The following is a 27,235-nucleotide window of genomic DNA, read 5'->3' on the forward strand; positions in this document are numbered from 1 at the left end:
ATTTTTTTATATATACATTTAAATTTGAAATGTTTTCTAATTCATCTATATATTTTTTTTGTATAGATAAACTTTAATTTTAGAAATAAAAAATATATATTTTCAAATTATATTATTTAATATGTGCAGCCTTGTATATTTTTCCCCTTTTATTTTATTTGATTATTTAATTTATATCTCTATTTCTATTATCATTTGTTTAAATAAAAAAATATAATAAATAAATTTATCAAACACAACCAAGTAAATATTATATCTTTCGAGATTAAATATCTTCATCTATACTTGTCTTTCGATTTCAAGTTTTATTTTTAGATATCATTAATGATTTTTTATTTATTTATTTATTACATATATAGTTTTTAATTTATTTGATTATATATATGCATAAAATTTTTAATTTAAAATTTTAAAATTATAGAAATGTATTAAAAAAACCTTTATATATATTTTTTTATAAAAAATAAAAATATCTAGCTTAAGCAAGAGTCGTATAACTTGTATGCATTTCTATATTTGGAGGTGCAGCCGGTCAAGGGAAGCAACGCGCAAAATGTAACTAGTCAAGAAAATCAGGGGGACAAAAACCATACATACATACAACGTGCAAAAATGAGGAGATGTTTTATTGTCAATACAACATTATAGTCTTTATATATTTACTATTAATTAGTTTGCCAATAAATAAAAATAAAATTGTTTATGTTCATCCACATTTAGGAGAATTAGTTCTTTTAACACGTACTTGGCAAGTGTATTATTTAACTAATAATATTTTAAAATTTCTAATAAAATTTTTAAAATTATATATAAATAAATAAATAATTTTTAATGTCCCATAGTTTTGAGGTGGTGTTTAACATTATTTTAAGATAGTGTTTGATATTATGAGTAGTTGTTTATTAAAGTGTTTTTCGTTTGGAAATGTATAAAAATAATATATTTTTTTATTTTTTAAAATTTATTTTTAACATTAATATATCAAAATAATTAAAAAATAACAAGAAATACAATTTCAAAAAAAAATTAAAATTTTATAAATCACGATTTTTGCAGCAAAAACAAACTTTTCCCGAGAGATTCTCTTTCTCTTCTTTTGTGGATGGACACAGGGCCAATGGACCTGCAAGGCTGGGGAGCCTTATTTTTGTGTCTTTACAACCTAATCCTTTGACCTCCGATTGGAGGAATTGGAGGACGCCGGAATTCTCGGCGCCAGTTAATCTCTAATTTAGTGCAATTAACCGATCCGCGTGAAAGAATAAAATCAATGATTGATTAACAACAAGATATCTAGAGAGCTCGATCAACCACTTATAACAGTGTTCACTGGATGGCTTTAGTGGCTGCCCACGATACAATTTGACCAAGCAGCTTTAGAGAAAGAAATGACTAATGAGAGTGTACTATGCTTATTTTCTGTGTCCCTCGTCTTTGCTGTTGACACGCTGCTTCAAAGCATTTTCCATTTATTTTTGCACAGCAAGAATGCAAGCTGGACAAGGGTCCGGCTTGCCAAGCAGTGTTGCTGTCAACAACTACACACTTCTTAGTTCTTACCCAACAGCTCATCAACCACACGTACACTAATAAAATATTTGTAATGGTTTATGGTTTTTTGCAAGACTTTTTCTACACCAAGAAATTGGCGGTGCCGTCTATCCATGGAGTGGGAACCTCTGCAACAATTATTTGCACTATCTAATCTTCCTCAGTTCTCAGTTTGAAGAGCACTTGGACACATGGGGATCATGGCGTGTTTGCTATACCTGCAGCTTCTAGGCATGTTCGTCTCCTGGTTGTTTTAGACTAGTGCCTCCAAGGGGTTAAGCCAGGTCATTGTAAACCTTGTGAACAGTTGCCGAATTTCAAACGGAAAATGTAACAAGGACTGAGTGCAGCCTCTCTTGCACTTTCGCATCTGTGGTTATGCGAGTAATCACAAGAAAAAATGGGGTGCTTGCAGGCATCTTGTTTTCTCTGATTCCATTTTAGCCATTTTGGTTTCGTTTATATCCTGTATTGTATCCAGCTTGGCTTCCTATCTTCCATTTCCACATGCATGACTAATCTTCACTCCAGATGAATACCACCCAACTGGGCCTGTCAGATTAGCATCACCACTGCTTATGTGGCTTCGCCATTAACTTCACAGGAAACAAGGGGGATAGGACATGGAACAAGAGATTAATACGTATCCAAGCTGAAAACAGAGGATCTCTGAATTAACACGAGTTTTCAAAGTTAAGGTTATGTTTGTTCCGGTAGAAATATAAAAGCTGTAATTACATACATGGCAACTGGATTTAATCGTCAGGGGATGTTGTAATTGAGCTGCATTTCTAATGCATTGATCCTTTCTTGAACAGATAATAGATTTATCGTCACAACTCAAAATACGCTTGGAAGAAGTGATTTAAAAATGAAGCGGGGAATTTGATATTAAACAAGTAATCTAACAAATAAGATAGGGGCACAGCTTGACTCCGCAACCCAACTCAGTATGTTATCGCCCCTAAGCTTTTCAACCACGGTAGCAACTCATCTAGTCCTTCTTTCAAGCTTCGGGGATTGTAATCCAGCTCTATTCTGGCTTTCTCGCAAGAATATTCCCACTGGTGTCGCAGAACATGCACACTCTGCTCCAGTAAAACACATTAAAAAGGATTCAGACATCAAAGGAAGAATTCTTGATTAACAATTTTAGTCGTCAAACATATGATCAGAACTGACTAGTGGTCACGATGGGGGCTTACCGGTGGACATAAAAGTGGAAGCTTTCCTGTAAAGTGAAAAATAAGAATCGACAGCCATCCGTAAGCTTCAATTACCCATAAAGGAATGCTAAACCTTGGCTTTTCTGTTCTAGTGATGATAGCGGCTATATCAAGCACACGTGAGAACGATGCATTTTCTCCTGTGAGTAGATATCTTTCACCCAGTCGACCTTTGTCCATTGCTGCAATATGACCTCCAACTACATCATCAACGTGACAAAAGGAAAGCCTATCATTTCCACGCCCTATATATCCCGGTAAACGTCCAGCGAATCGATCAATCAACTGAAATGGCAAATCTAAGAACCATCACAATCTGCTTGTGCATTTTAAGGAAACATATACAAATTTACAAGATTACTTTTCATTATGGGAAGAATCCAGCAAACTAGCATACGTAATTTGATGCCAAAACTTGTTCTTAACTAAAAGCACCATGGGTATGAATATATTCATTGGAGGGGGTGGAAAACAGCTACAAATGAACGTCATAACATCAAATAAGACCATGATACATCATGGAATTCCACGGATGGTTATTGAAGTGGCTAGTGACGTACACAAGCAGATCCCCTGTCTGAAAAAAAAATTGCAAAGGCGTGGACTATGTTCAGAAAGGCCGATCAAAAACATGAAAACAATGCTATTAAACACGACCGTTCTAGAGGGTCAATTTGATGACCTGTTCATCTACGATGTAAACCAAATTAGATTTGAGAGGTTTATTTATAACTTGGTCAAAGCTCGGGTAAGATTATTTTTTATTTTAAAAAAAATAACTCAGAACAATGTTTTAACTTTTTTTTTTAAATTGAAACATTATCGTTTTGAATCGATTCAAGTTGACCCACTTAACTCATGACCCTAGTCTTGAATTGAGTCATGAACCGGACTGAGTTAAACACCACATGTGACAACCTGTTTTAAACCTACTAATATTTCTATCATTTTGCATTATGATCAATAAAAACCTGAATAACCAGCAAAACTAAATTGAACCAACCTAGTTAGATTTTAAGTCAGGTCAACTCAGTTGAAATTTGTATAATATACATCGATTTGTTCACATTTGGTTTCCAGCTTAAATGATAGAACCTAACTGACATATAGTTTTGGAAATGACCACTATCAAACTTGGTTTGTACCAAGTAAGATAAGGTTCACTCGGATATCATTTGATCTCACTATACCGCCCTGAGTATGATATTGGTTTGCCATAGGTTCGAAGGGAACTTTTTAGTACTCTAGCATGGTAAGAAGAAAAAATTTATAAAATAACACAATTGTTCACTATTCATGACATTCTTTGATGTGTTGGATTTATATTGACAATGGCACGGATGACATGGTCTTCATAGCTTTAGTGTACCTCTAGAATATTTTTTTCAATTTTTTTTCTCCTATCTCTTCACAAATTACAAGGAGAGAAAAACAAAGAAAATAAATAATCTCAGAGACATATTAAAGCTCCGATGATGACATCACTAGCATTATAAAAAATATATCAATAAGACAAATTCAACGACATCAAATAAGGTCACTGACGATGAATGGAGTGAACTACATGAACCGTCTAAAGATGTCGAAGCTCACTTGTCTATGAGTCACTCATGTAGCTCACTTCAATCACTGTTGGTGACCTTTCTTAATGTCATTGAATTCATCCCATCAAAATCTTTCTAATGGTACCAGTGATGTTGTTATTGGAGTTTCAGTGTGCCTTTGAAGACTTTTTCTTTCCTTTTATTTCTCTCACTCATCTCTCCTAATTAAATCTTGTGTTTAATAATTTTACAATTTGAGTAGGTCGCAAATGACACTTGTTATTTATGAGTCACAAATATCATATATGATTTTCTAAACTGTGTTATTTTTCTAAATATTTTTTGCATTATGTTTTTTTACCATATTTTAAAAAAATGGTTCAAAGGTTGCCTCTTGGATATGATGATTGGGTATGAAGGGAGCTTGCTCAGTAGAAAGAAGAGTAACCTATGGGTAATATAATAAATTTTACTCATTGTGGGGGGTAGGAGAGACAGAAACAACTAAGTAGAGATGGTAATATGAAATAAAAACATAGATGAAGCTATCTTTAGTATAGTAATATGTAACTCAGTGAATATCTTTATATTTTATTAGATTTATTAGATTGATAATAGACAAGATAAAACAAAATATAAGTTTTTATTATTATCCTTAATATGTATTAATATCAAAATTGCAATATTTGAAATAATAAATAGTGATAATTATTTTCACTTTAGTTTACAATATGGACATTAATTTTTTTTAAACTAAATTAAAATAGCAATTTATCTAGTCATTAAAGTCATATTAAAAAAAGATTTTTACTCATGTTAAAAAAGTTAATTAATTTTTAATAATATAATATAATTAAATTATGATTTACTCAGGTATTAAATTATTTTTTAAAATATATTTAAAAATAAAATATTTATATCAATAGATAGTTAAAACTAACACAGTTGAAAATATAAAATAATAATTTTATCACAGATACATATTTCTTTTTTACCAGTCAACCCCTACCTTTTCATTATTAAATTCACTTTATGTGAGAAAGTGTCTACTTTTAATTTCTATAAATATATAAATATATAAATTATTACATTGATTTTTTAATAACGATATTTTTTTCTCAATCATAATGTTGAAAAGCTACACTCATTCTTTAAAAAAAATTATTCTTATACTTTTTAATATAAATCACGTTTTAGTTAATTAATTTTATTTAATTCATAAAAAACTCATTTACTCTAATTCATATATTTTTTTTAACTATTACAAATTATTAAATTATATAAAATAATTTATCGTTTACTTTGAGCAATTGATTTTCTCATATTACTACGAATGAAATGAAAAAACCAAACTCTTAATACAATTATATTCTTAAAAAAACATTTTTAAAAATTAAAATATTAATATGTGTGTAAAAGATAAAATATATTTGAAATTGAGTAAATTAAATAAAATATATGAGCTTAAAACCAAGTGCAATCGCTACTGGGCTAGAAAACATTAAAAAGTGACGCCACATTGATTTGAATTATGCGTGATTTGTCATTGTTTTCACTAGTCTCTTGTCGGTTTCTAAGTTTTATTGTTGAATTCCAATTAGCTTGTCAGCCATCTAAGAAACAGCTTCATTTTCATAGGAAAAAAGAGACATGAAAATACTCTAATCAATATTATTAAAATAAATCTAATATTAAAAATCACTTTTAAATAACTAATCAACACACAAATCCAGTTTTTAAACTTTTTAGATATATTACTTCAAATCCAAATATCTCTCAAATCCAACAATAAAATTGTTTAAATTAATGAAAGCACCTTCATTTAATGATGATCCTTTCAGTAATTTATCTGAATTCCGCTTGGTCTATATTTTCTCTCTACTTTCTTTTCTTTTCTTTTTATATATTTTATGATTTTTGCTTCTATATTTTATAGTTTTCAAATTTAATGATGAAAATTAAATTAATCAATTTCAATTTCAATGATGTAGATCTAAATGTTATGATAAAAATTAAAATTAAAATTATAAAAATGTTTAAAAAGATATTTGTAGAAAAAAATTAACTTAATTTCGTCTCTATATTTGTACCTTTTGTCTCTCCTTTTTAGATAAATAAAAAATTGTCTAAAAATTATTTTTTAGATAAAAGAATAATTTTTAGATAAAAGACAAAAACACATTTTTCTTCTTCTTATTTTTTTAATTCTCCACCAAACCCGTTTCTATTTTTTTATGTTTCTATCTTTTAATTTCTTGATGTCAAAACATTAACCAAACAATATCTTGACTTTTCATCCATATCTTGGAGTGGTTTTTTTTCCATAAGATCTGAGTAAATGGATAGCCATAGTTTGAGTTGAAAATAGTAAAATAAAACCAAAATTGATTTGATATTAATAAGGTATTTACAAGTGTGATAGTGATTATTTATTAAAATATTTTTATTTTAAAAAATATTAAAAAAAAATTTATATATTTTAAAATTTATTTTTGATATCATCATGTATAAAATAATCTAAACATACTAAAAAAAATAAATTTTAAATATTTTTAATAAAAAAACATGTTAACACTCATTTTCAAACAATATCTAAATCAAATCAGTTGGGTATAGTTTAAAATTTTGAATTTTTATAATTTTAGTATGGTCGAGTTTTTTCCCCCAAAAACCGGCCACCGCTCACTCCTAAATATTACCGAGTCATCAAAAACATACGATCAAGCATAACTTGAACAAGTTGACGATCTTACCATTTTAGCCAGAGCGTTGCCAGTTGTGAGTTTCCCTGGACCATAAACAACACCAGGATAAAGGGTCACAATTGGCAATCCTTCTGCTGCTGCTTGTGAAGCAACCTTGTCAGCTGCTACCTTTGATCTCTCATACTCTGTATAGAAATACTTCTCGTGATGTACCTGTAACAACCATAATCCCAAATCAATGTTCTCTCCAAAAGTCTTGTTCATTGTATGATTGGATCAACTTTTGTGATTCGTGATCCCGTAAATCCAGGACCCAAGATTTTTGGAAAGAATCTTTCTTTGATTTAATTATGCAATTTCAAATCAATCCATCTGGGCGAAATAAGTCGAAACCAAATAGTATTATTGCTCACTTGGCTCTCATCAGCAACATATCCATCAGTTGATCCAAGGGCCACCATTGAAGAAGTGTATATAATCTTCTCTATCATTTTTGTCTCTTTAGCTGCTTGCACCACATTCTTTAATCCTCCTACGTTCACCTGTCAAGAATTATTAACAGAAAACTAAATAGTGTTGTTTTCAGTGATTTCATATAGAAAAAGTGGAAGCGGAAACTCAGAGCGGACGGGACGTGCTTACGGAGAAGAATTTAGAAGGATCTGGAAGCCAGGGCTCGACAGCGGCGGCAGCATGGAAGATCACGTCGCAGCCGAAGATGGCATCCAGGAGTGACCGATAGTCGGTAACGTCACCATAGGCGAGTTCAAAGTTCTCCCCCGTAGAGGGCGAAGGGAGGCCGGACAAGTCGCTGGTTCGGCGGACTAAGGCCCGGACGGAGTGGCCCTGTTTAAGGAGGGTGTGGCACAGTACCCCGCCTACGAAACCAGATGCACCGGTCACAACTATCTTCTTCATTCTCAACGACAACTTATGGAGAGAAAATCTGACCAGATACGAGTGTACTTGCAGTGATGTTTCTGTTAAGACTTTTTGCCCTGATTTGTAGATCGGACTTGATTGGCCAGCATTATTGAGTTGACCCTTCTTATGTACCCTTCCATCGTCAATAATGAAGAGGCCTTCTTTTGTTCTAATATAATATCACTCCCGGTCTTAAGGTTAGTAGCAATTTCTTTCAGGTATCATTTACCATCCGATCGGTGGATCCCACTAAACAAACGGTTCATTGGCAATTTTTTTTAGATCACAATAACCCCATAAAAAATAAATCATAAAATCTAATTATCAATAATTATATTTTTTCTAGAATTATTTTTTATTTAATAATATATAAATATATAAAAAGATACTCAAAAAACTGAACATCAACCCAATATCAATATATTTTTCTGAGATCACGATAATTTCATTAAAAATAAATCAAAATAAATTATGGATCTCAATTCATAATAATTACGTTTTTATTTGAAGCTATTTTTTTTTAACAATATAATAGAATATTTTCCATTCTCTTAGGACAAAACAATATGCTACACTAAATAATAATGGTAGTCAAAACTACACTAAATTTAATTTACAAACTAGTTCACAAATTTCCATTCTCTTTGGACAATAAACAATATGCTACTCAAAATAGTTTTTTTTTTTATGTAAGAGATATAACTTATTTCATGGTATTGAATTACTAGTTTTTGTTATTATATTAGTATATTAAATTTATTATCATATTTTTAGAGATCCTTCTTATTAGTAAAACTTTTAAAATTTTATGAGTACAGCTAGTTAAATACTAACAAGAACTTGTCATTAGGACAACGATAGAGGGTTATGATGGTGTTAACTACTTCGAATATTTTTAAAATTATAAAGAAAACAACAAATATAAAATGATAATTTTTTACAAAACCTATATCATTAAACCAACAATAAAACTCTAAATCCTTGAAAGTCACTTTTCTTAAAATCACCATCTCAAGAGTGATTTTGAAGAGAAAAATAACATTTAGCAAACCGAACACCATCTATTAAAAAAGAAATAACAAATCTTAAGGAAGTAACTTAACTGGTCAGGTCCTGAGTTTGCTCTCTAGATGTCACTAGTTTGAATTCTACAAACCTCAGGGCCAGTAGAAGCTTATATGATCGTTAATTTCAGGACCCGTAGGATTAGTCGAGATACGCGCAAGCTGACCCGAACACCCACATTAATTAAAAATTTAAAAAAATAGAAATAACATATCTAATTTTAATATTGTTTTGAAGCCAACTAGAAGACAGTTTCAAATGATATTATACAATGGAAAAAATCTCGTTAAATATTTAAAGTTTGTTCCGAATAAATCGAGTCAAAACCAATTTTAAATTTACCTTGTATACCACCCATGCCTTCATCGATCCGTCTATCTCTCTCTTGTGTCCAGCCACCTTATTGACCCAAAACACTAATTTTCCGTAGTTTCTAGGATTCTTTCAGCTTAAGATTTGTGATCGATCAAGTGATAAGTAATGTTACCCCTCCTCACACACACACAACGCCACGCGAGAGTGTGGTAGTGATTATTTTTCAAAATGTTTTTTATTTAGAAAAATATTAAAATAATATTTTTTATTTTTAAAAAATTATTTTTGACATCAACGCATCAAAATGATCTGAAAACATAAAAAAAATATTAATTTTAAGTAAAGAAAAAAATAAAAAAAATTTCAATTTTTTTCAAAAACACTTTTGAAACACAAAATCAAACAAGGTTTAAATATAACTCTAAAAGACATGGGTTTTTTTTACTATACAAGTCTCCATTGTTCACCCTCTCACACTAAGTATTAAGTTTTGTAAAAGATGTATTTTGGTCCTTGAACTTTAAAAATCATACAACTTATACAATTTATATACCTCAATATTTTTTCAATTTAATTTGGTACAAGATTTTATTTTTGTTATTTTTAGTCCCTGGTTGGGAGAGAATAGAAAGAGATCGCTAGATTCCGGTGGTAGAGAGAGAAAAATGTTATTTTAATAAATAAATTTAGCAAATACAACCGGGTAAATATCCCGTCTTTCGAGATTAAATATCTTGATCTACATATATCCCTCGATTTTTTAAGTTTTATTTTTGGTATCATTAATGACTTTTTATTTATTTATTTGCACACATAATTCTCGATTTATTTGATTACATGTATGCATAAAAAAATAATTTGAACTCAAATTTTTTAAATTATAAAAATGCGTTGAAAAAACTGCATATATAATTGTTTTATAAAAAACAAAAATATCTTACTTGTCCCAAAAAACAACAACAACATATAACTTCCATTATATAGTAAATGTACTTGTATCAAGCTTACTAATAATTCCATAATAATTAACTAAATTAATCTTTTACCTTTTCATTCGTCACTAACACATCAATATAAATCAATCACACACAATTAAACAAGCATAAACCTAACTCAATTTATTCATTTCTTCCTAACATGGCCTATCACACATACACCCAATACACCTTATTTTCTCTCTTTTTCATCATTTTAAGTTGTCTCTACCCTATTTCATTCCAATTTCTTTAAACAATTAGACTTCACAAAACCCTAATTTTTCATTAGAACTCTAATTTAAAAATTAAACATTAAATTTATTTATTTTACTCAAACTTATTTAAATGAGTTTGAAACTCCTTACTGGACAATAAAATGAGTTTCAAATGCTAACTAGTCAAGATTTTTCTACACCTCTTCTTTCTCCCTCTTCGACTATGAGTTTCTCTCTCATATTTTTATCTCTCCCAGTTGATTCCCCCCCCTCTAGATTTCATGTTAGATGATGTTAATCTCTCATTTCATCACCCTCCATGACAAATTTATATTTACTCTCAAGGATTTTTAATGTTAACCTAGCTTTTTTCCCTTTTTTTTTTCCTTTCTCCATTTTCCAGTAGCTCACTCTGGATATAAGGAATAAGTAGGGCTAGATTGTTTTTTTTCAAATGACTATTTTACCCCTTAGTTAACCCATGTTTTTATTTTTTATATTTTAGTTCAACTGACATTCTTGCAAAGACTTACCGAACTTCGATTCCCCTAAAATTTTAACTTAAGATAAGAAAATATATCATGTGACTCCATGTAAAATTTCAACATGATTCAACGATCAGATTAAGAGTTATATTTGTGGCGTAAAACTGGTCGGTTGGTGATTTTATACCAAAATTCAAATTTTCATGTGGCCTCCTTGCACATACCATATTAATCATTCCACTAAGTTCTCATGACCATTTTCTCATGTCAGAATATATTTATTTTACCTTTTTTATCATTTATTTCTTTTACAAGCTTATTACCGGTTCATGATGATATTGTTATAGTTTTTTTAATCAGGTTCACCCCAATTTTTTTTTCATGTTATTCTTAACACTCATTTTGATTAATTTAAACTATTTTCTATTCATTTTTAATTTCATATTTTCTAGCGGTTTACAAAAGTCATCAATATGGATGCCAAAAGTCCTGAGTCAACCCGCCGAGTCGAGTTTCATAACTATATTGAAAATATTTTTAAAACACAATATAAGTTTTCATAAATTACCTATCAACCCCAAAATACCCTCAAAATCACTTGAAAAACAAAAGTCAACTTAATCAAATAAAGTTAAATAGCCCGATTTACCTTTTCAAGAATGTTTACAGTGAAAAACCATTATCATCGAACTTCTCTCGTCGAATGGAACCATTTGACACAAAGCTTGATAATTTTGGTTGATGGAATTATGACAACCTATAACTTTCTATTTCTTCAGCAGTTTTCCTAAGAATTTCTTTCTTTTCTTTTAAATCAAAGATTAAAAAATAAACAAAATAAATTGCTAAATCAAAATGAAAATTGTCGCATATTTGAAATTAGTCTTGTGTTTTCTCTATATTTTACATTTCAATCCTCTATTTTTTAATTTGGTCTTTCTATCACAATTTCAAACTTAATCTCATCTAATTAGATCATAAAAAAAATTCAATCAAAGAAAAAAAAAAGGTTTCGAGTAAAAAAAAAATATGAAAATGAAAACAAAAATAATTGGGAAGGTACTTCATTATCTACATGAAGGTAGGACCATCAAGAAATCTAATTGTTTTAGTATATTAGATAATTCATTTTCAATTTAATATATTCAAAATTGACAATAATTCTTCCACATGTCGCAATTGTTATTGCTTAATTCCATCATTTGTGCGCATAGATTTATAATTAAATTTGGATAAATGAAACTTAATGCTAAAAATTATATCAATGCACATTTTGTTTTTTTAAAAAGATTTAACAATCAATTGGAAAATAACAAGGAAAGACGGTATTTTAAACTCAATTGAACCTAACAGATTGATCCAAAACTCGACCAACCACCTCTTAGCCCAAGCCAAGTCTAAAAAAATCAATTCAAAGTTAAGCAAGTTTGACAAAATAGCAGGTCAAAACCTATTAATTTTTTAACATTTTTTTAAGACAATGTAGTTTTAACCCGAAATAATCTGCCCAACCCGGGCTTTGTACTAGGCTTAATAACCATGAAAAGACCCATTCCAATACCAGGCTCCTTAAATAAAATTTTAATTAAATAAATAATAAATTACAAGCTTGATTTTTTTAATCAAATATTCATAAGATGCACGGGTAATTCTAAGGTTCCGATTAAATTTTTTCAAGACCTGTCTTAAAAAATCTATAAAACTCTTAAATTGAAATAAATGAATTATCCATTTTCAAGGTTCAGTCAATTATTGATAAATAGCTAAACCAGTCATCCAAAATTTGCGTTATTTTCTAACATGAGTTAAATCAGAAATGTTAACTTGCTATAACATATTTACATGACATATGACAATCATATATTAATTAGGTAATTAGGTATTAATCTCGAATTTATTATTTTAGTATCATAGTTTACATGACATGCCACAATCATGTATTAATTAGGTATTAATCTCAAATTTATTATCTCAGTATCATAGAAAATATCAAGATATATTTAAACTATAAATGTAAAACACACATATGGCAGTGAAATCTATAATATACATTAAATTTTAAAAAAACCACAAAATAATTAAGAATTGAATTTAAATTTAACTAAACGCAAATCATATTTTTTAAGCGGACCCGCTAACTAGTTAACATCTCACCCGTGCAAGGCAACAACACATGTTACAACAAGCATTTTTCCTCAGTATTTGATCACCCCCATGCTCTTCAACCATGGAAGGACCTCTTTCAGTCCATCTTCCAAGCCCCGAGGATTATAACCTAGCTCTGTCTTGGCCTTTTCACATGAATATTCCCACTGATGTCTTAGAACATGTACAGTCTGCTCGTAGAAAGGTAGTATAGAGTCAGATATCAAAAGAATTATCTCGATAGCCAACTCGATAGATAAAAAAAAAAAAAAACAATACACCAAACGAATAACAGGGTCAGAACTGAGTGGTTAAAGCAATGGGGCATACCGGGGGACTGATGAGAGGAAGGTTTCCTGTAAGTCGAGAAACAAGAACCAATAACCATCCATAAGATTCAATTATGCATAAAGGAATGCTAAACCTTGGCTTTTTTGTTTCAGAGATAATAGCAGCCATATCAAAAACAAGCTTGAAGGATGCATTTTCTCCTGTAAGTAGATATCTTTCACCTTGTCTACCTTTGTCCATTGCTGCAATATGACCATCTACCAGGTCATCAACATGACAAAAGGAAAATTTATCATTCCCATAGCCGATATATCCTGGTAAACGTCCAGCAAAGCGTTCGATGAGCTGAGATTAGAAAGCTATGAAACATTAAATTCTGTTATTCGTTGGGAAATGCATTGTGCGGATACACATGCTATGGCACAAAATGCCTCTCGCTGGACAAGGAAAATTTATCATTCCCATAGCCTAAATATCCTGGTAAACATCCAGCAAAGCATTGGATGAGCTGAGATTACAAAGCTATAGAACATTAAATTCTGTTATTAATTGAGAAAATATGTTGTTCAGATACACACGCTATGGCACAAAATGTCTCTCGCTGGACATGGGAAGGCTCCCCCATTAAATGATTATCCTCATTTAGATGCCAAAAACCAACAATGCAGCCTTGAAGGTAATGACCCCAAAAACCAAGAAAGTATAGAAGTAGGTGGGATCTCCAATGAATTCCAAAAATGCATTAAGACACCAAGGCATAAAAAAAAGAATTGATGTGCATATATTACTATAGTAAGGACAGGTTTAAATTCCCGTAAGAAAATCATGAACCAGAGAGACTAAACGAAACAGAATCTCATCAAAGTAGATGCCCCAGCTATATACGTAGCATGTATTCCAACAAATGTGCAAAAAACAAATCCAATATGCGAAGAAAAAATGCATAATCACCAAAATAAAAAAAGAATGAAGCACAACTTTGACAGACTTAGATGAAGAACATCAAAATTAACAAATATCACCTAGCAAACCATTCCCACTTTATTAAAAGCGTTTCTCCTGGCCAAACAAAATACAAGACAAGGACAACAACAGAGTCAGACAACAGTGATTTTCAATACCATTACGGCAATACAATTACCAATTTCTAACCTAAATCAATATCATCTTTGATATATCATAAACCATCTAAGGATAACCAAACAAGAAAAGAATACAACTAACCTCAATTGACCTACACACACACACACACACACACACCAGTCTCAATAGCTACAAGCTACGATTATGATTTCAACAATCAAATAAAAATTTAAAATTCAATGAATAAGAAAAACAGAAAAGAATCTTACCAATTGAGCCACTATATTACCAGTAGTGAGCTTCCCTGGACCATAAATAACACCAGGATAAAGCATCACGATCGGCACCCTCTCTGCCGCAGCTTGTGAAGCAATCTTATCAGCAATCATCTTTGATCTCTCGTATTCCGTACAGAAACGTTTCTCGCAATGCACCTGTAATCACAAAAACTCGAATCAAATTTCGGGAAAATTAATGAATCTTAAAATCGAAACACTTCATAATTTTCAATTACTTGGCTCTCATCAGCAACATATCCATCAGTGGAACCAAGTGCGAAAAACGACGACGTGTATATGATCTTCTCAATTGTTTCTGTCTCTTTGGCTGCTTGTAGCACGTTATTCAATCCTTCAACATTAACCTAACACAACAATTAATTTCATATTTTTTTCATTTATCAATTCAGTGAAAAAATTTGAAGTCAACGATGTGCTTACGGAGAAGAATTTTGAAGGATCTGGAAGCCAGGGTTCGACGATAGCGGCAGCGTGGAAGATGACTTGGCAACCAGAGAAGGCATCCAGGAGAGACTGGTAGTCGGTAATGTCACCGTATGCGAGTTCGAAGACTCCACCGCTGGAGGGAGGAGGAAGCTCGGAGATGTCACTGGTGCGACGGACCAAGGCGCGGACGGAGTGGCCTTGTTTAAGGAGGCCGTGGCAGAGTCTACCGCCTAAGTAACCGGATGCACCGGTCACCAGCGCCTTCATAGTCTCTTCTCAGGGAGGGTTGGGTTTGGTTTGGTTTCAGGGAAAGGCATAAGGAGTGAAGGGCCAAAGTGTGCATTTAAGTATAACACTAATCACAATCACTTCAATTATAATTTATCAGTTTATATATTTAAACGAAGCTTTAAAGATCTATATGATATGTCGTTTACTTGCAATATTTTTCTAAATATTTTCAAATTATAATTTATCAGTTTATATATTTTATTTATTCATTTTATAAAACAGCAAATATTATCTTTTTAGTTTTCAATTAAAAAATTCTAATTGAGAATTACGAAAATCCCTTGAAAAACCTCAATCTTTATGTAAATATCTCCAAACCACTGATTTCTTCGATGCCCATATCCAACCTGGGTATTGCTGGTCTTGATCTATCCCATTTGGTATTGTTATTTATTTATTTATTTTGCCTAAAAGGTTATTTTGATAACTATTGTTCAAATAAAATGCAAAAAACTTTGTGCCCCTATTGAATGTTTGAAATACAAATGTGTCCCTATGAAAAGATGATATACCCTTATAGATAGCATTTATTTTTGTATTGAGAGGGGCAAAATGGAAAAAAACAGCGAACTCATCCACAATGCCCCCTCCCAGTGGTTTAGAGTTTCTTTATTATTATTATTATTATTATTATTATTATTGATTTATATATCAGGATGTAATTAGGATAGAGATCCCTTGACCATGCTCCTTGTGATTTTATGTTTATTTAGATTGAAGCTCCTGTTCTTTCTTTTTAAGAAGAAAAACCAAGTATCAATTTTCTCAAGAGAAAAGAAAATCAAATGACAAACAAGAAATTATAACACTTGTCCACTAAGAGTTAAGCTACTGCATCAACCTGTAGATAGTACAATTTGTTTCATACTTGAAAACAACTTGTTTCTGCAAAGCATTGTAACCAACGCAGGATTCTTGAATTTCATTGAAAACGAAGAATGTGGTAGTGTCAATTGTCAAGCAAATTACAAAATGGAGATAGCTAGAAAAGGTGCTTCACTACAAATTGAAGACATAAATTTGTTCCTTGAAACTCGGTCTCCAGATTTTCCCTTAAAATTTCCAGCAATCTTAGATTTTGGAGTTTTGGTTTGGATTTTCAGGAGAAATACTACTCATAGATTTGCAGATTTTCCTTTAAAATTCCCAGCAGTCTTGGAGAGGGAGGAGGGTGGTGCTGTGTGGGCTGTGATTTTTCTGGGTGTCTCTTATTTTTTGTGTTCAGCATGGAGAGGGAGGAGATGGAGGTTGACTGTTTTGTAGACAGAGAGGGAGGGATGGAGGTGGACTGTGATTTTTAAGGATTTTTCATTACAAGAAGGATGAAAAGAGAAGGAAGAAAATCTTTTCGCTGACATGGAATGACTATGTGGCATGAGTAGGTGGACCGAGCTGTAACTAACGAACTTCGTATTAAATTGAAGTGTTGCAAGTAAAATTTGTTAGGAAATCAAACCTTCAATGTATAGAATAGCAGACATATATAGAATAGCAGATCTGTATTTATTAACTTTAATAAGCTACAATGCAGCAACTGATTCCTGACTTGTAGGAATCAATTGCGGACTCCCTGTATAAGTACATGGTTCAGTATCAATGAGAATTACTTCAGCAAATTCAATCTCTTCTTCATTCTTTTCGAAATTACTGTACACTTAGTCAGGTGACAGGGAAATTATACAGATGCTATACTTCCAAGCTTACACCCCTTGGCTCTCGCGTTTATTCTCTTAGGATGAAGGAAGTGTTGCCTCTTTGGAAACCTCAAAGCCAAGGCTTCACACCAAATTTGAATCTCGCATACTCACACGAACGATCTTGCCTCTAGGATGTCAGTGATAACTACTGTTACAGTCTTGAACGGCGTATACATTTCATTGGATTAAATGGAGCATGCCTTCGCGAGGGATTAAGTGGGTGTCTGTTCAAGGAAGCTGATGACCTTAAATCCCAACCTTCAACATTCTTGGGAACACACACATCGAAAAGGATTTGACTAAGAACTCCATGTGGATTGATAGTTGGAGGGCTTCGCAACTGAACCAAACTTTCCTTGTGTTCATCTTGCAAGGACTCAACATCTCTACCCTCGTAATACTCAACTGAGCTTGGCATAAAGAAATGATCACTTGGTGCAAAAGTAACTCCACGAAAACTATGTTGTGGATTAACAGTTGCTTTCCTCAGGTCACTAATTGGCTCAGAGATCTGATCATGTGTCCCTTCGAAACCCATCTTTTCTCCTTCAAGTCGTTGAATTCTCTGGGAAAAAATTGCAGCTGCCTTACAGAGGAGCTCAGTGACAGAAGCCTTGTAGTCAACAGGATAAAGTCGATAATGACCTACAACAATTCATACAGAGAGAACTTGAATATGTTAGTACAAAGGAGAGGAGAAGCATAGAGACAATCTAAGAACTCTAAAAAGGCAATTATGTGAAAAGACAGCACTTGTTGCAATTAAAGAATATCCATTTGCTGTCTCAAAATAATATGTTGATTGTGTAGTAGAAAAAGGAGCATGGCCATCACAACATTGACTGTAATGGGAATCGAAGGGATTTTCAAGAATTAAACCACAAGTGAAAAAGATACCGGTGGCATCACTCAAAGCACCAAGCTACAAAAGCTTGAACTAAATTTTGCATCCTAATGCATGGGTACCTCAAACCAGAAATAAAAAAAATCAAACAACTCCATTTGGTTTTATTATACAAGTGATATTCAAAGCAACCCACCAAAATAGGTTTTTGCAAACAACATGGCTTGTAGTATGTCTTGGTTGAACATTTAACTGTAGTTAGAAACAGACCTACATGAGGTGAGCCATTCATTTTCACAAGCTTTACATCACCACCCAGTTCTTTTAGTCTTTGAGCAAAATTGCAAATGACTTGATACGGAGCAAGATCATCATTCTCTGAGCACAAAATTAGATATGGCCCTCCCATGCTCTGCAATAAAGTGACACTAAATTAAATAGATGCCAAAAAAAGAAGCAGCAGCGCAACATAATTTATAGAAATACGCTATTTTGTACTTACAACAGAGGAGTACAGAGTCTGCCAATACTCAGCACGCTGTGATTCAAATCTGTTCAGGAAGAGAGCATCAAGACTGCTACTAATTCCATTTGCCATCCAGGATAGTATTCTTGGCGGACGAGACATTTTAAGAACAGATGGGTGAACAACAAATCGTCTCCCCAGATCACTCGTAAAATCCACTGGACTAGAATCATATATATGGCCTGAAATACAGTCTCTGACCAGCTGACAGTCATCCTATAGATAGACGGGAAAAAAAGGAATTAAACAAAACAGAAACAGAAATGGGCGTCAAATGCATAAACTGAGTAATGGAAAATATAAGAACATATGGCTTTCACCACATATACAAAGAGGAAGTCAAACTCATGCTAAAGACTGACATACCGGATTCAGTTGCACTTCACACTTTCCCTCAATGATCTGCAATGGGAAAATACAATGTGTTCACTCATCCAAAGAAACTGGGGTTGCTTCTTACTCAAAGAGGGGTTAAAATCCATCATTGATAATTACCCAGGGGCACATGAGGTAGTTACCTGGAGAACCTTGTACAAGCAAGCTTTGGGACCATCAGAAAAGGGCACAAAGACTATAGGGTATGGCCTTATCTTTAGCTCCTGCAATATTTAAAAATGATGCAAGCAAATTACAAGATAACCAACAGTTAAACTCGACAGATTTCAAGTTAGAGCAGTACAAAATCAGCGGCTTATTCCTCAGGGAGAGTGTCATGTTTCAAGCAAAGCAGATTTGTGAAGTACAAAGGAAACACTAGATCTCGTTTAAAACTGTTGAGGCAGGTGAAGTGGCACCAGAATGTAGCCACATAGAATATAACCAGCAAAATGAATTGAATGCATCAGAGGATTTGACGTAGAATAGCACTGACCTCAAGAAGTTCATTGAGGATGTCAAATGCTAAAGTTTCAGCCTTCTCAGGAAAGAACCTGAACAGATTATCATAGACATTACACCCCAGGTTTAAAATTATAACTGATTGTGCACGTGTAGGAATGAATACAAAGCTTTACTGCCGTAAACATTTTTTTGATCATGGAATATTATCTCAGATGTTACATGTCATTCATATAGGAAAACACAACTTTAAAGAGAGCATGCAGAAGTCAAACCCACTAATAAAACATAGTCACTAATGTCAGAGTCATGAAACTAGCAAGTAAATGCAAGAAATGTACATGATTCCCTGTTAAAGCAAGAGTAGATAATACCATAGAGTGATCAGCACAATAAGAAAATTCTTTTAGCCTGGTTGCCTAAGCCTGCACTTCTAAATTACTCCCATCATCTTCTCATGTTCAATACACACTGAATTCAATTCTTATGAAAAAGAACATATTCAATCCTAGCATGTAAAACAAACAGGCTTATATCTTGATTTGTCTCAACTACCAGATCCCATTTAGCACTTTCAGATAAAGCTATCATCCGTTATCAGAAATATTAGGACCATTAAAGGGAACCAGAAGATCCAGCTCCACCTATCTAGCTAAGGTTCCATTTTAACCTTATGCTTCACTATATAAAGTAACAAAATTCAACAAAAACTACAGTTCAGCATCATCCAAAAACATATGAGCACCAACCCAGTCAAACCCAGAAACCAAAATTCAACAAAAACAAAACATCGAATTCTTATAAACCCGGTCAAACCCAGAAACCAATATCACTAAACAACCGAAAAACAGCCAATTCAGAGGAAAAAACCGAACTTACATATTGAGAAATTGAGAGTGACAGACAAGGGAATTCCAACCAAGAGACCCATAAAGGTCAACATAGCTTTTCACATGTCTTTCTTGACTAGACATCCAAGCAAAAACCACCACTATCCCTTCTCTTTCCATTTCCCTTCTCCCCCAATAATATCTACCTCCAAATCCCAACATTTCCTTCATGTCCCCTTCGAAAACAGCTTTCAGTTCTCTATCAATGGACTTCGATGATTAGCGTGCCTTGCTGATTAACTTATGGGGCACCAAAAAATTAAAGATAACTAAGATCCAATCTAAAGAAATAAAAGCAAATGTAATCATCAAGTATTACTATACAAAACGTGTGTTTTACATTAATTTACCGTTCATTCTATAATATATTATTATAGAGTGCGTAAAATTTTATATTTTGATTTTTAAATTTTATTTTTTTAATGATTTAGTTCTAGTTAAAAATAAGATGATTTTGATTTTTTAGAAAAATATAAAATTAAAAAAAAAATTAAAATGAAAAGAAAACCAAATATAAATAACATGTCATAAATTTTTTATTTTTAAACTTTAAGAATTACAAAAATTATATATAATTTCAGTATCTTAATATTTTTTAATTTAATTTTGTTATAAAAATTTATTTGGTTAATTTTTAATTTCTAGTTGAAAGAGAAAAAAAATTATTAGATTTCAGCGGTAAAAAAAAATATACATCATTAATATCAATTTAGATCATCAAAATAAATAATATTTATGTGAAATGGTTTTTTTTATATAAAAAAAGTTTATATTAGTATTTTTTTTATTTTTAAAATTAGTGAAAAATAAGATATTGAAGAATTTTAAACAAGAGGTTTGATTTATTTGTTTAATGCTTGAAATGTGAAATCTGGAGACAGACAACGTTCATGTTGATATTTTCTTCTTATTTTTTGTACTTTTCCTTTTTGTCCTTCAAGAACATCTGCTATCGATAATGGTACATAGCAAGATCAGTGCAGAAAGAAAATGCCTACAATCTCTTGGCACAATAGTTAAGAAGTTCACTTTCCTCTCTCTATGCTTGAATTCGAGTCGTATATATCATCAATTAACTAGATTCATACTAAATCTATAATTGATCCTTTGTGAATTGTATTTCAACATAGTAAAATAAAACCATTGAAAATATTTTATTTAATATAATATCATAGTTTTAATAATTAAATAACAACATCACTATTTATATGAACAAGAGCTAAAATTTTTAATACATCTATGCTTAATTGTGTTTTGGGTGTTATTTTAGGATGTTGTCTAATGGATAATAAAAACAATTAATACATGACTTTTTATTTCATAAATAAAAAATAATAAAGTTTTCTTTTCTTTTCTTTTGTAAATTAGAACAAGTGCTCTAACAATATCCTTCCAAGCTATTATTTAGCTGTTCAGACAATTGTTTTCAAACTGCTTTCAAGAAACGAAGTACTTATGGTGACAATATTATTTTTAAAATTAGAAATGTAAGTATTTGTAATTATATGTAAATATTTAGTTGTTATATAATACCAATTGCTATCCCTCGAAATACACCAAATTCATAAATCCATCCATCAATCAATCATATGATAAGAATATTTAAATTTTAAACAGCGACAGCACGCATTGATCAACACAAATGCATCCTCCTATCTTTTAGCCGCTAACCTAACCACAAGGGCGCACGTTAGCCCAGGCTCCAGAGTCAGCAAAACAAAGTTCATTTATAAAGCTAACTCTTAACCAGTCATTAAAATCAAAAGAAAGAAAACAATAGTCACTTGTATTAATTTCTTGCAATCAAACCCCGATCCACACCACTCATCGGCGCCCTCCAAAACGGTCTTTATTTTTTATTAAAAAAAAAAGAGCACAAAAATAACTCATTACTGCATTTTTTTTTTATAAAAAAAACACGACTTGGTTGCAGAGCGATCTATCGGTTGATCTAATAAAAGAAAGAGGAATAATTGGATATTATGGCGGGATGAGGAGGAGGAGGAGGAAATGGCGAGAGGAGTGAAATGGGGATGTTCGTACAAGAGAACCACTCTCTTTGTTTGCTCTATTAACATTTTTATTGCTCTTTATGTTCTTCGCTCTCTATATGCTTCCCTTTATCTCTACTCCAATAATGATTTTAACAGAGGTAACTAACTCTCCAAGTTTTTTAGGTCCTTTTTTTTTTTATTGTAGCGGTTTATTTGATTTTCGAGCTTTCCTTTTTCTTTATTATTATTATTATTATTATTATTATTATGTTGTAGTTGTAAAGTACACACCAGATCAGATTAGGAAAATGGAGGAATCAATTCGGATTCGAAGAGCGAAAGAACCTTTAGAGCTTGTTAAAATTGTAAGCATTTCCTTTTAGGTTTTTCAGTTATTGTGTGATTAATATGAGCTCTGGATTCCTTCATTGGATGTTGGTGGTTTAATTCAGTGTTTTCTGTTTTTGGAAAGGTGAAGGAACTTAAGGAAGAGTTTAACAGAGAAGAAACGGTGATTGAATTGCCAAAAGAGGTTAAGAATAAAATAACTGATGAGATTCTGGAGAGATTGAGAAGCTTAAATGCGAATGCGAATATCAGTGAGCAGAGAAGTACGTTCATCTTTCAATCCCATGTCGTTTTGTTTTGCAGCTGCCTATACTATTTCAAATTGATTCATGCAATTAGGATAGGTTTGAACACTTGCTTTGTTCGAGTCTTGAAGGCTCAGCGCATTTGACGTGTATTATTCATCAAACCACAACTAATTTGGTATAATGCGGAGAACCAGAAAACATTTTTCTGTGCTGTCTCACTGGATTAGTGAACAGCAAGAGTGGTGTTTCTTTGTTGTTGCTCACTCTTCCATACAACTTCTGCTTGACTGCATCTTGTTTAACTAAACAGAAGATGAGTGCTCAAATCTACTGAATATTAGTTTTTGTTACGACGGGCCTATGCCCCCACCCAATATTGGTATTACAATGATGGAAAACAAAGGAGAGAAGGTATTTTTTCTTCTTTAATATGTTGCCATTCTCGGTTTTGATTTCAAGCAGATCCTATTACTGTTGTACAAGGGGTATAGAATTCAATGGAGCTCGCTACCGCCATTGTACACACACATGTATGTTTGTATGTATGTATCAATTTATCTGGTTTTGTTTTTTCTATGAAGTGCTTAAACATGGTGGTTTACGACTTTAAACTCTGTCCCCTCCATCAACTATAACATGCTACTTTTATTTTTATTTTTCCCATATCCACCCTAACTCTGCTATATCTCCCATGCTGTCTCTCTTGTAAAGTCACAGCCACGTTTGTTTGCTTTCATGAAACAAGTGCCATTTTTTTGTATTAATATTAAAATGACCAGAACCTGATGCCTCTACCACGCTCACCTCCATGCCATGAATCCACCATATCTATCATTAGCACCATGCCAGCACTGACATTTTTACCGCCTGAGGCCTCTTATTTATCATCATAACTGTTGCTACCATATTTTTTCCATGTCTCTTGTCTTACAACTGCAAACATCATGACCTCTATTTGCAGCATTATTCCTCTGCTGCCTCTTGATGATTTAAGGATCTGTGGCCTTTTTTGGTTTTTCTATCGTCGACATCCTCTCTCTTTTTTTTCCTACTTCACTCCCAAACTACTACAGTGCAAATGCTCACAGAATTTGTTCCTAATTTCTTACATGGGGACACATTGGCTGTCAATAGCAAACTAGAAAAGTAAATTCTCTGTCAAAAAATGTTGTAATTCTACTTGTTAGCTATAAATTTTTCATAATCAAATAGGTATTGCTTGTTTTGAAATTAGACAGCTCATCTGATTGCTATTAATTTTTTTCAATTAAAAAATTATAATGCATTGAAATTCTGGTGCTTTAGGCTGATGTTATGCTTTGAATCTTGTTCATAAGGTTCTTCTTGAAACCTTGGACATCATGCCCCATGATTCCATATAGAGAAGGAAGGAATCTGTAATGGTGCTGAATGATATTTGTGGGCTTAGTCTGTTATACATCTCTTTGTATTTTATTAGCTCCATGGTTAGCTTGGAAGTTGGATAAAAGAAAGAAGAATTTTCAGAAGCTACTATGTGGAATTTACATTTTGTTGACTGATAATATTTGATTGAGGGTATCTTTGGCATGGAAAGCTTCAGCCATTTGTTATTTCTGAAAGCTGTAAATTTTTTCTTCTTCTATTTCTTAATCTCTGCCATATTCATGCTCTTCGATGTAGAATTATCCAAGGATTCTTTGGATGTTTTGACAATTTTGTCATTCATGAACACATCTCTACTTGAAATGGTGACTTCCTGTTTCATGGAGTTCAAGTGTACTGTTAGGATGATTTTGGACTGACATCATTTTTCTGTTCAGTTATAATTTACTTAGCTGATAACCACCCAGTCCTGGTTTATCAGGATTTGATTAGTGCTTCTTTTTAATCGTATTTCCAGTCTCATTCCTGACATTTCACTATTTTTAGCAACATTAAACAATGATTTCCAGAAGTTTATTGCTCGCTTGCCTACAATAGGGTCATCCAACTATCCAAGCAACGTGGATGGATATATATAGGACATGTAACATAAGAGCTATGACTTTTGACCTTCTCTGTGCTGGTACCTTGCCACTTATCTTTGTTCTTCTCTTCTTTTGTAAACAGATGCTGTTGAAAAGTGGCGGAAAGAAAAACTGCAAGAGGTCAAACTGTTGGCCCGTGAAACAGAGGGGCTGACTTCATCTATTTTGAAAGAGGAAGCTGGTATGCTTCTGTCCTTGGAAGGGTGTGGTTTGGTGTCATTTAAATCTCTGATGTAATGGCCTCAAGGACCAATTATATTTGTGTCTGTAGGAAGCACTTTAAATCCTTGTTTCCCATACCCTGCTGCTCACGCGTGTTCCTGAATGTTCTTAGGTATCCTAGTAAGAGCCTTAGAGTCTTATTGGGCTGTGCTGTCAGAAAATATTGGCCTTTGGGTACCAGCTGAAGTAATTCACCAGGAACACGATGATAAGCCTGAGGGTGAAGAAGAGCCTGGTAATTAAATTGAGGTTTCTGTTGGTAAAATTTTATTCTTCATGTTGCCAGTATCTAAGCATTTACCGATGAAACAAATTTATACATGTTGGTTTAATTATTACTTATTTTTTACAGAGGAAGAAGTTCTACCTGGCAGGCCACTTCCACCTGAATGCCATGCTGAGCTTCATACTGATTATGATGGTGCTGCTGTTAGATGGGGCCTTACCCACCATAAGGAAAGTGCAGCTGACTGCTGTCAAGCTTGCCTAGATCAGGCAAAATATGCAAAGCCTGGTGAAAAGAAATGCAACACATGGGTCTATTGCCCATCAGAGACAGGGTGCTTTTCGCCGGATATCTATCAACATAAAAATCAAGAGTGTTGGCTAAAATATGTAAGAATTGGTTTAATGTTTCATTATGAGCTAAAATTCATCAAGACTTTAATCAATCCAATTATGACATTTTATCTTGTCAAATTGCAGGCAGAAAAGCCCAAACTGAATTTCAAGGATAGGTATTCCGACTCATATAGAGATTCCCACCCAAATGCGCCATTGATTGTTCCCTGGGTTTCTGGTGTTGTTAGTGCATGATAGAAAGTAACATCCCAAATAGTTTGATGTTAAATTGCTTGAGCTGCGGTCTTTATCGTCTTGTGACAATTTTTAGAAGATGTGAAGCTGCCTCTGCTGATACCTTCGATTAGGCACTCCTTGCATCCAGATGTGGTGAATATTGACTTCATTTCATTTGGTTTTTTTGGAAAGAGAGAACGGGCGAGTAGTGTGATCCCTCGTTTAATTGCCAGAAGCATTTTTTTAACACGGGGTGCGGAAGTCCTGGCGCTAATGATATTAATATAGTATCTGGTGCCCAGACTAGGCAGCCTCTTTTACAGTTAGACATCAAGAACTTTCTTTATGGATTAGCCTGAGAAGATTGGTTCGGTTCCTTGTAAAAGCGATGAAAAATTAATTTGTTGAAATGGTATGCAAATTTGTAATCATCGCATGCTATTGAATTTCTTCATGGGAATTAAGAGTTTGTTCTTTGGACTACGGAATTTCGCAAACGGGTGTTTAAAAAACTAGTTTATTTATAATATTTGTGTTAACCTATCAAAGTTAGATAATATGAGTAAAATGGATGATAATAAGTTCAAATTTTTAAAAAAACATGGATTGAGTGTTGGGTTAAATTTTTTAAAACTTAGTCATGATTAAATTTATATTATTTGATAATTTGAATGGATTGAGTATTTATTTTTATTTTATTTAGAAATGTTTTATTTTCAAAGTTTTTGTTAATGGGGTTTTTTTTTAGATATTTAGATTTATTTTTCAAATTATATTAGATAGTTTTTGTTATATAGAATAACGCTTCTACCCTTGAAAAATAATATATGAGAAACTTGCTAAAACAACACGCAACAGACCACCTGCTTTGTATCTGACATTTGAAACTACTTCTCTCCTATACAATGTTCTCTTTCAAGACAACTCTAAATCGAAATCAATCTAGGTTTTTTTATTCGATTTCTTAGTTTCTCGTGATGTTTGTTGTTGAAGAAGAAACAATTTATACCTTGAGCTGTTGGGATCTTGTCCCCTTCTCATTGGACTTCTTAACCCAAATATTATTATATTTTTCAAAACCCAAGAAAAAACCAAATTGATTTTTATTGGGTTCATATAACCCTAAGTATATTCTATTCAAAATAGCGCTTATAAGTATTAGATTATAAAAATGAAAGTAAAATATTTATATATGGTAATTGTTGTTTCTATTTGTAGTTTTTTTTAATGAAAGTCGAAGTGACCACCTTAATCACACAGTTGATGAATACTGATACCAA

The 27,235-nt window shown here is 32.4% G+C and overlaps 4 protein-coding genes and 1 long non-coding RNA gene across 9 annotated transcripts; 2 read left to right on the forward strand and 3 right to left on the reverse strand.

Annotated features, from left to right (window-relative positions):
- Nucleotides 1-2,301: 2,301 nt before the first annotated feature.
- Nucleotides 2,302-7,944, reverse strand: LOC7472693 (uncharacterized). The gene is made up of 5 exons (XM_002302405.4): nt 7,669-7,944; nt 7,440-7,568; nt 7,075-7,239; nt 2,757-3,062; nt 2,302-2,639 (listed from the first exon to the last, which is right to left on the reverse strand). The coding sequence occupies exons 1-5, from the start codon at nt 7,942-7,944 to the stop codon at nt 2,499-2,501; spliced, it is 1,017 nt and encodes a 338-aa protein (XP_002302441.2). The 3' UTR covers nt 2,302-2,498.
- Nucleotides 7,350-8,128, forward strand: LOC127905005 (uncharacterized). The gene is made up of 2 exons (XR_008058569.1): nt 7,350-7,496; nt 7,613-8,128. It is a non-coding gene; the product is annotated as an uncharacterized LOC127905005 (long non-coding RNA).
- Nucleotides 8,129-12,987: 4,859 nt separating this feature from the next.
- On the reverse strand, nt 12,988-15,621 carry LOC112326478 (uncharacterized). Of its 2 annotated transcripts, XM_024594322.2 has the most exons (5): nt 15,246-15,618; nt 15,041-15,169; nt 14,796-14,960; nt 13,483-13,788; nt 12,988-13,343 (listed from the first exon to the last, which is right to left on the reverse strand). In XM_024594322.2, the coding sequence occupies exons 1-5, from the start codon at nt 15,516-15,518 to the stop codon at nt 13,203-13,205; spliced, it is 1,014 nt and encodes a 337-aa protein (XP_024450090.2). In that variant the 5' UTR covers nt 15,519-15,618; the 3' UTR covers nt 12,988-13,202. The 2 variants fall into 2 exon arrangements, with proteins under 2 accessions (XP_024450090.2, XP_052306613.1); XM_052450653.1 differs by lacking the exon at nt 15,041-15,169 and having other exon boundaries at nt 15,246-15,621.
- Nucleotides 15,622-17,024: 1,403 nt separating this feature from the next.
- On the reverse strand, nt 17,025-20,653 carry LOC7472695 (uncharacterized). Its single transcript, XM_024594496.2, has 7 exons — nt 20,326-20,653; nt 19,481-19,538; nt 19,128-19,208; nt 18,976-19,011; nt 18,586-18,825; nt 18,354-18,495; nt 17,025-17,884 (listed from the first exon to the last, which is right to left on the reverse strand). Exons 1-7 carry the CDS (start codon nt 20,505-20,507, stop codon nt 17,391-17,393), a joined length of 1,233 nt encoding a protein of 410 aa, XP_024450264.2. The 5' UTR covers nt 20,508-20,653; the 3' UTR covers nt 17,025-17,390.
- A 1,432-nt stretch (nt 20,654-22,085) lies between these two features.
- On the forward strand, nt 22,086-26,438 carry LOC7472696 (uncharacterized). Of its 4 annotated transcripts, none has more exons than XM_024596152.2 (7): nt 22,086-22,488; nt 22,607-22,695; nt 22,809-22,941; nt 25,018-25,116; nt 25,270-25,392; nt 25,510-25,772; nt 25,863-26,438. In XM_024596152.2, exons 1-7 carry the CDS (start codon nt 22,347-22,349, stop codon nt 25,971-25,973), a joined length of 960 nt encoding a protein of 319 aa, XP_024451920.1. In that variant the 5' UTR covers nt 22,086-22,346; the 3' UTR covers nt 25,974-26,438. The 4 variants fall into 4 exon arrangements, with proteins under 4 accessions (XP_024451920.1, XP_052306735.1, XP_052306736.1 ...); XM_052450775.1 differs by having other exon boundaries at nt 22,086-22,487; nt 22,600-22,695; nt 22,803-22,941; XM_052450776.1 differs by having other exon boundaries at nt 22,086-22,487; nt 22,600-22,695.
- The last annotated feature ends 797 nt before the right edge of the window (nt 26,439-27,235 follow it).

This window comes from Populus trichocarpa, chromosome 2, assembly GCF_000002775.5.
Source record: "Populus trichocarpa isolate Nisqually-1 chromosome 2, P.trichocarpa_v4.1, whole genome shotgun sequence".
NCBI lineage: Eukaryota > Viridiplantae > Streptophyta > Magnoliopsida > Malpighiales > Salicaceae > Populus > Populus trichocarpa.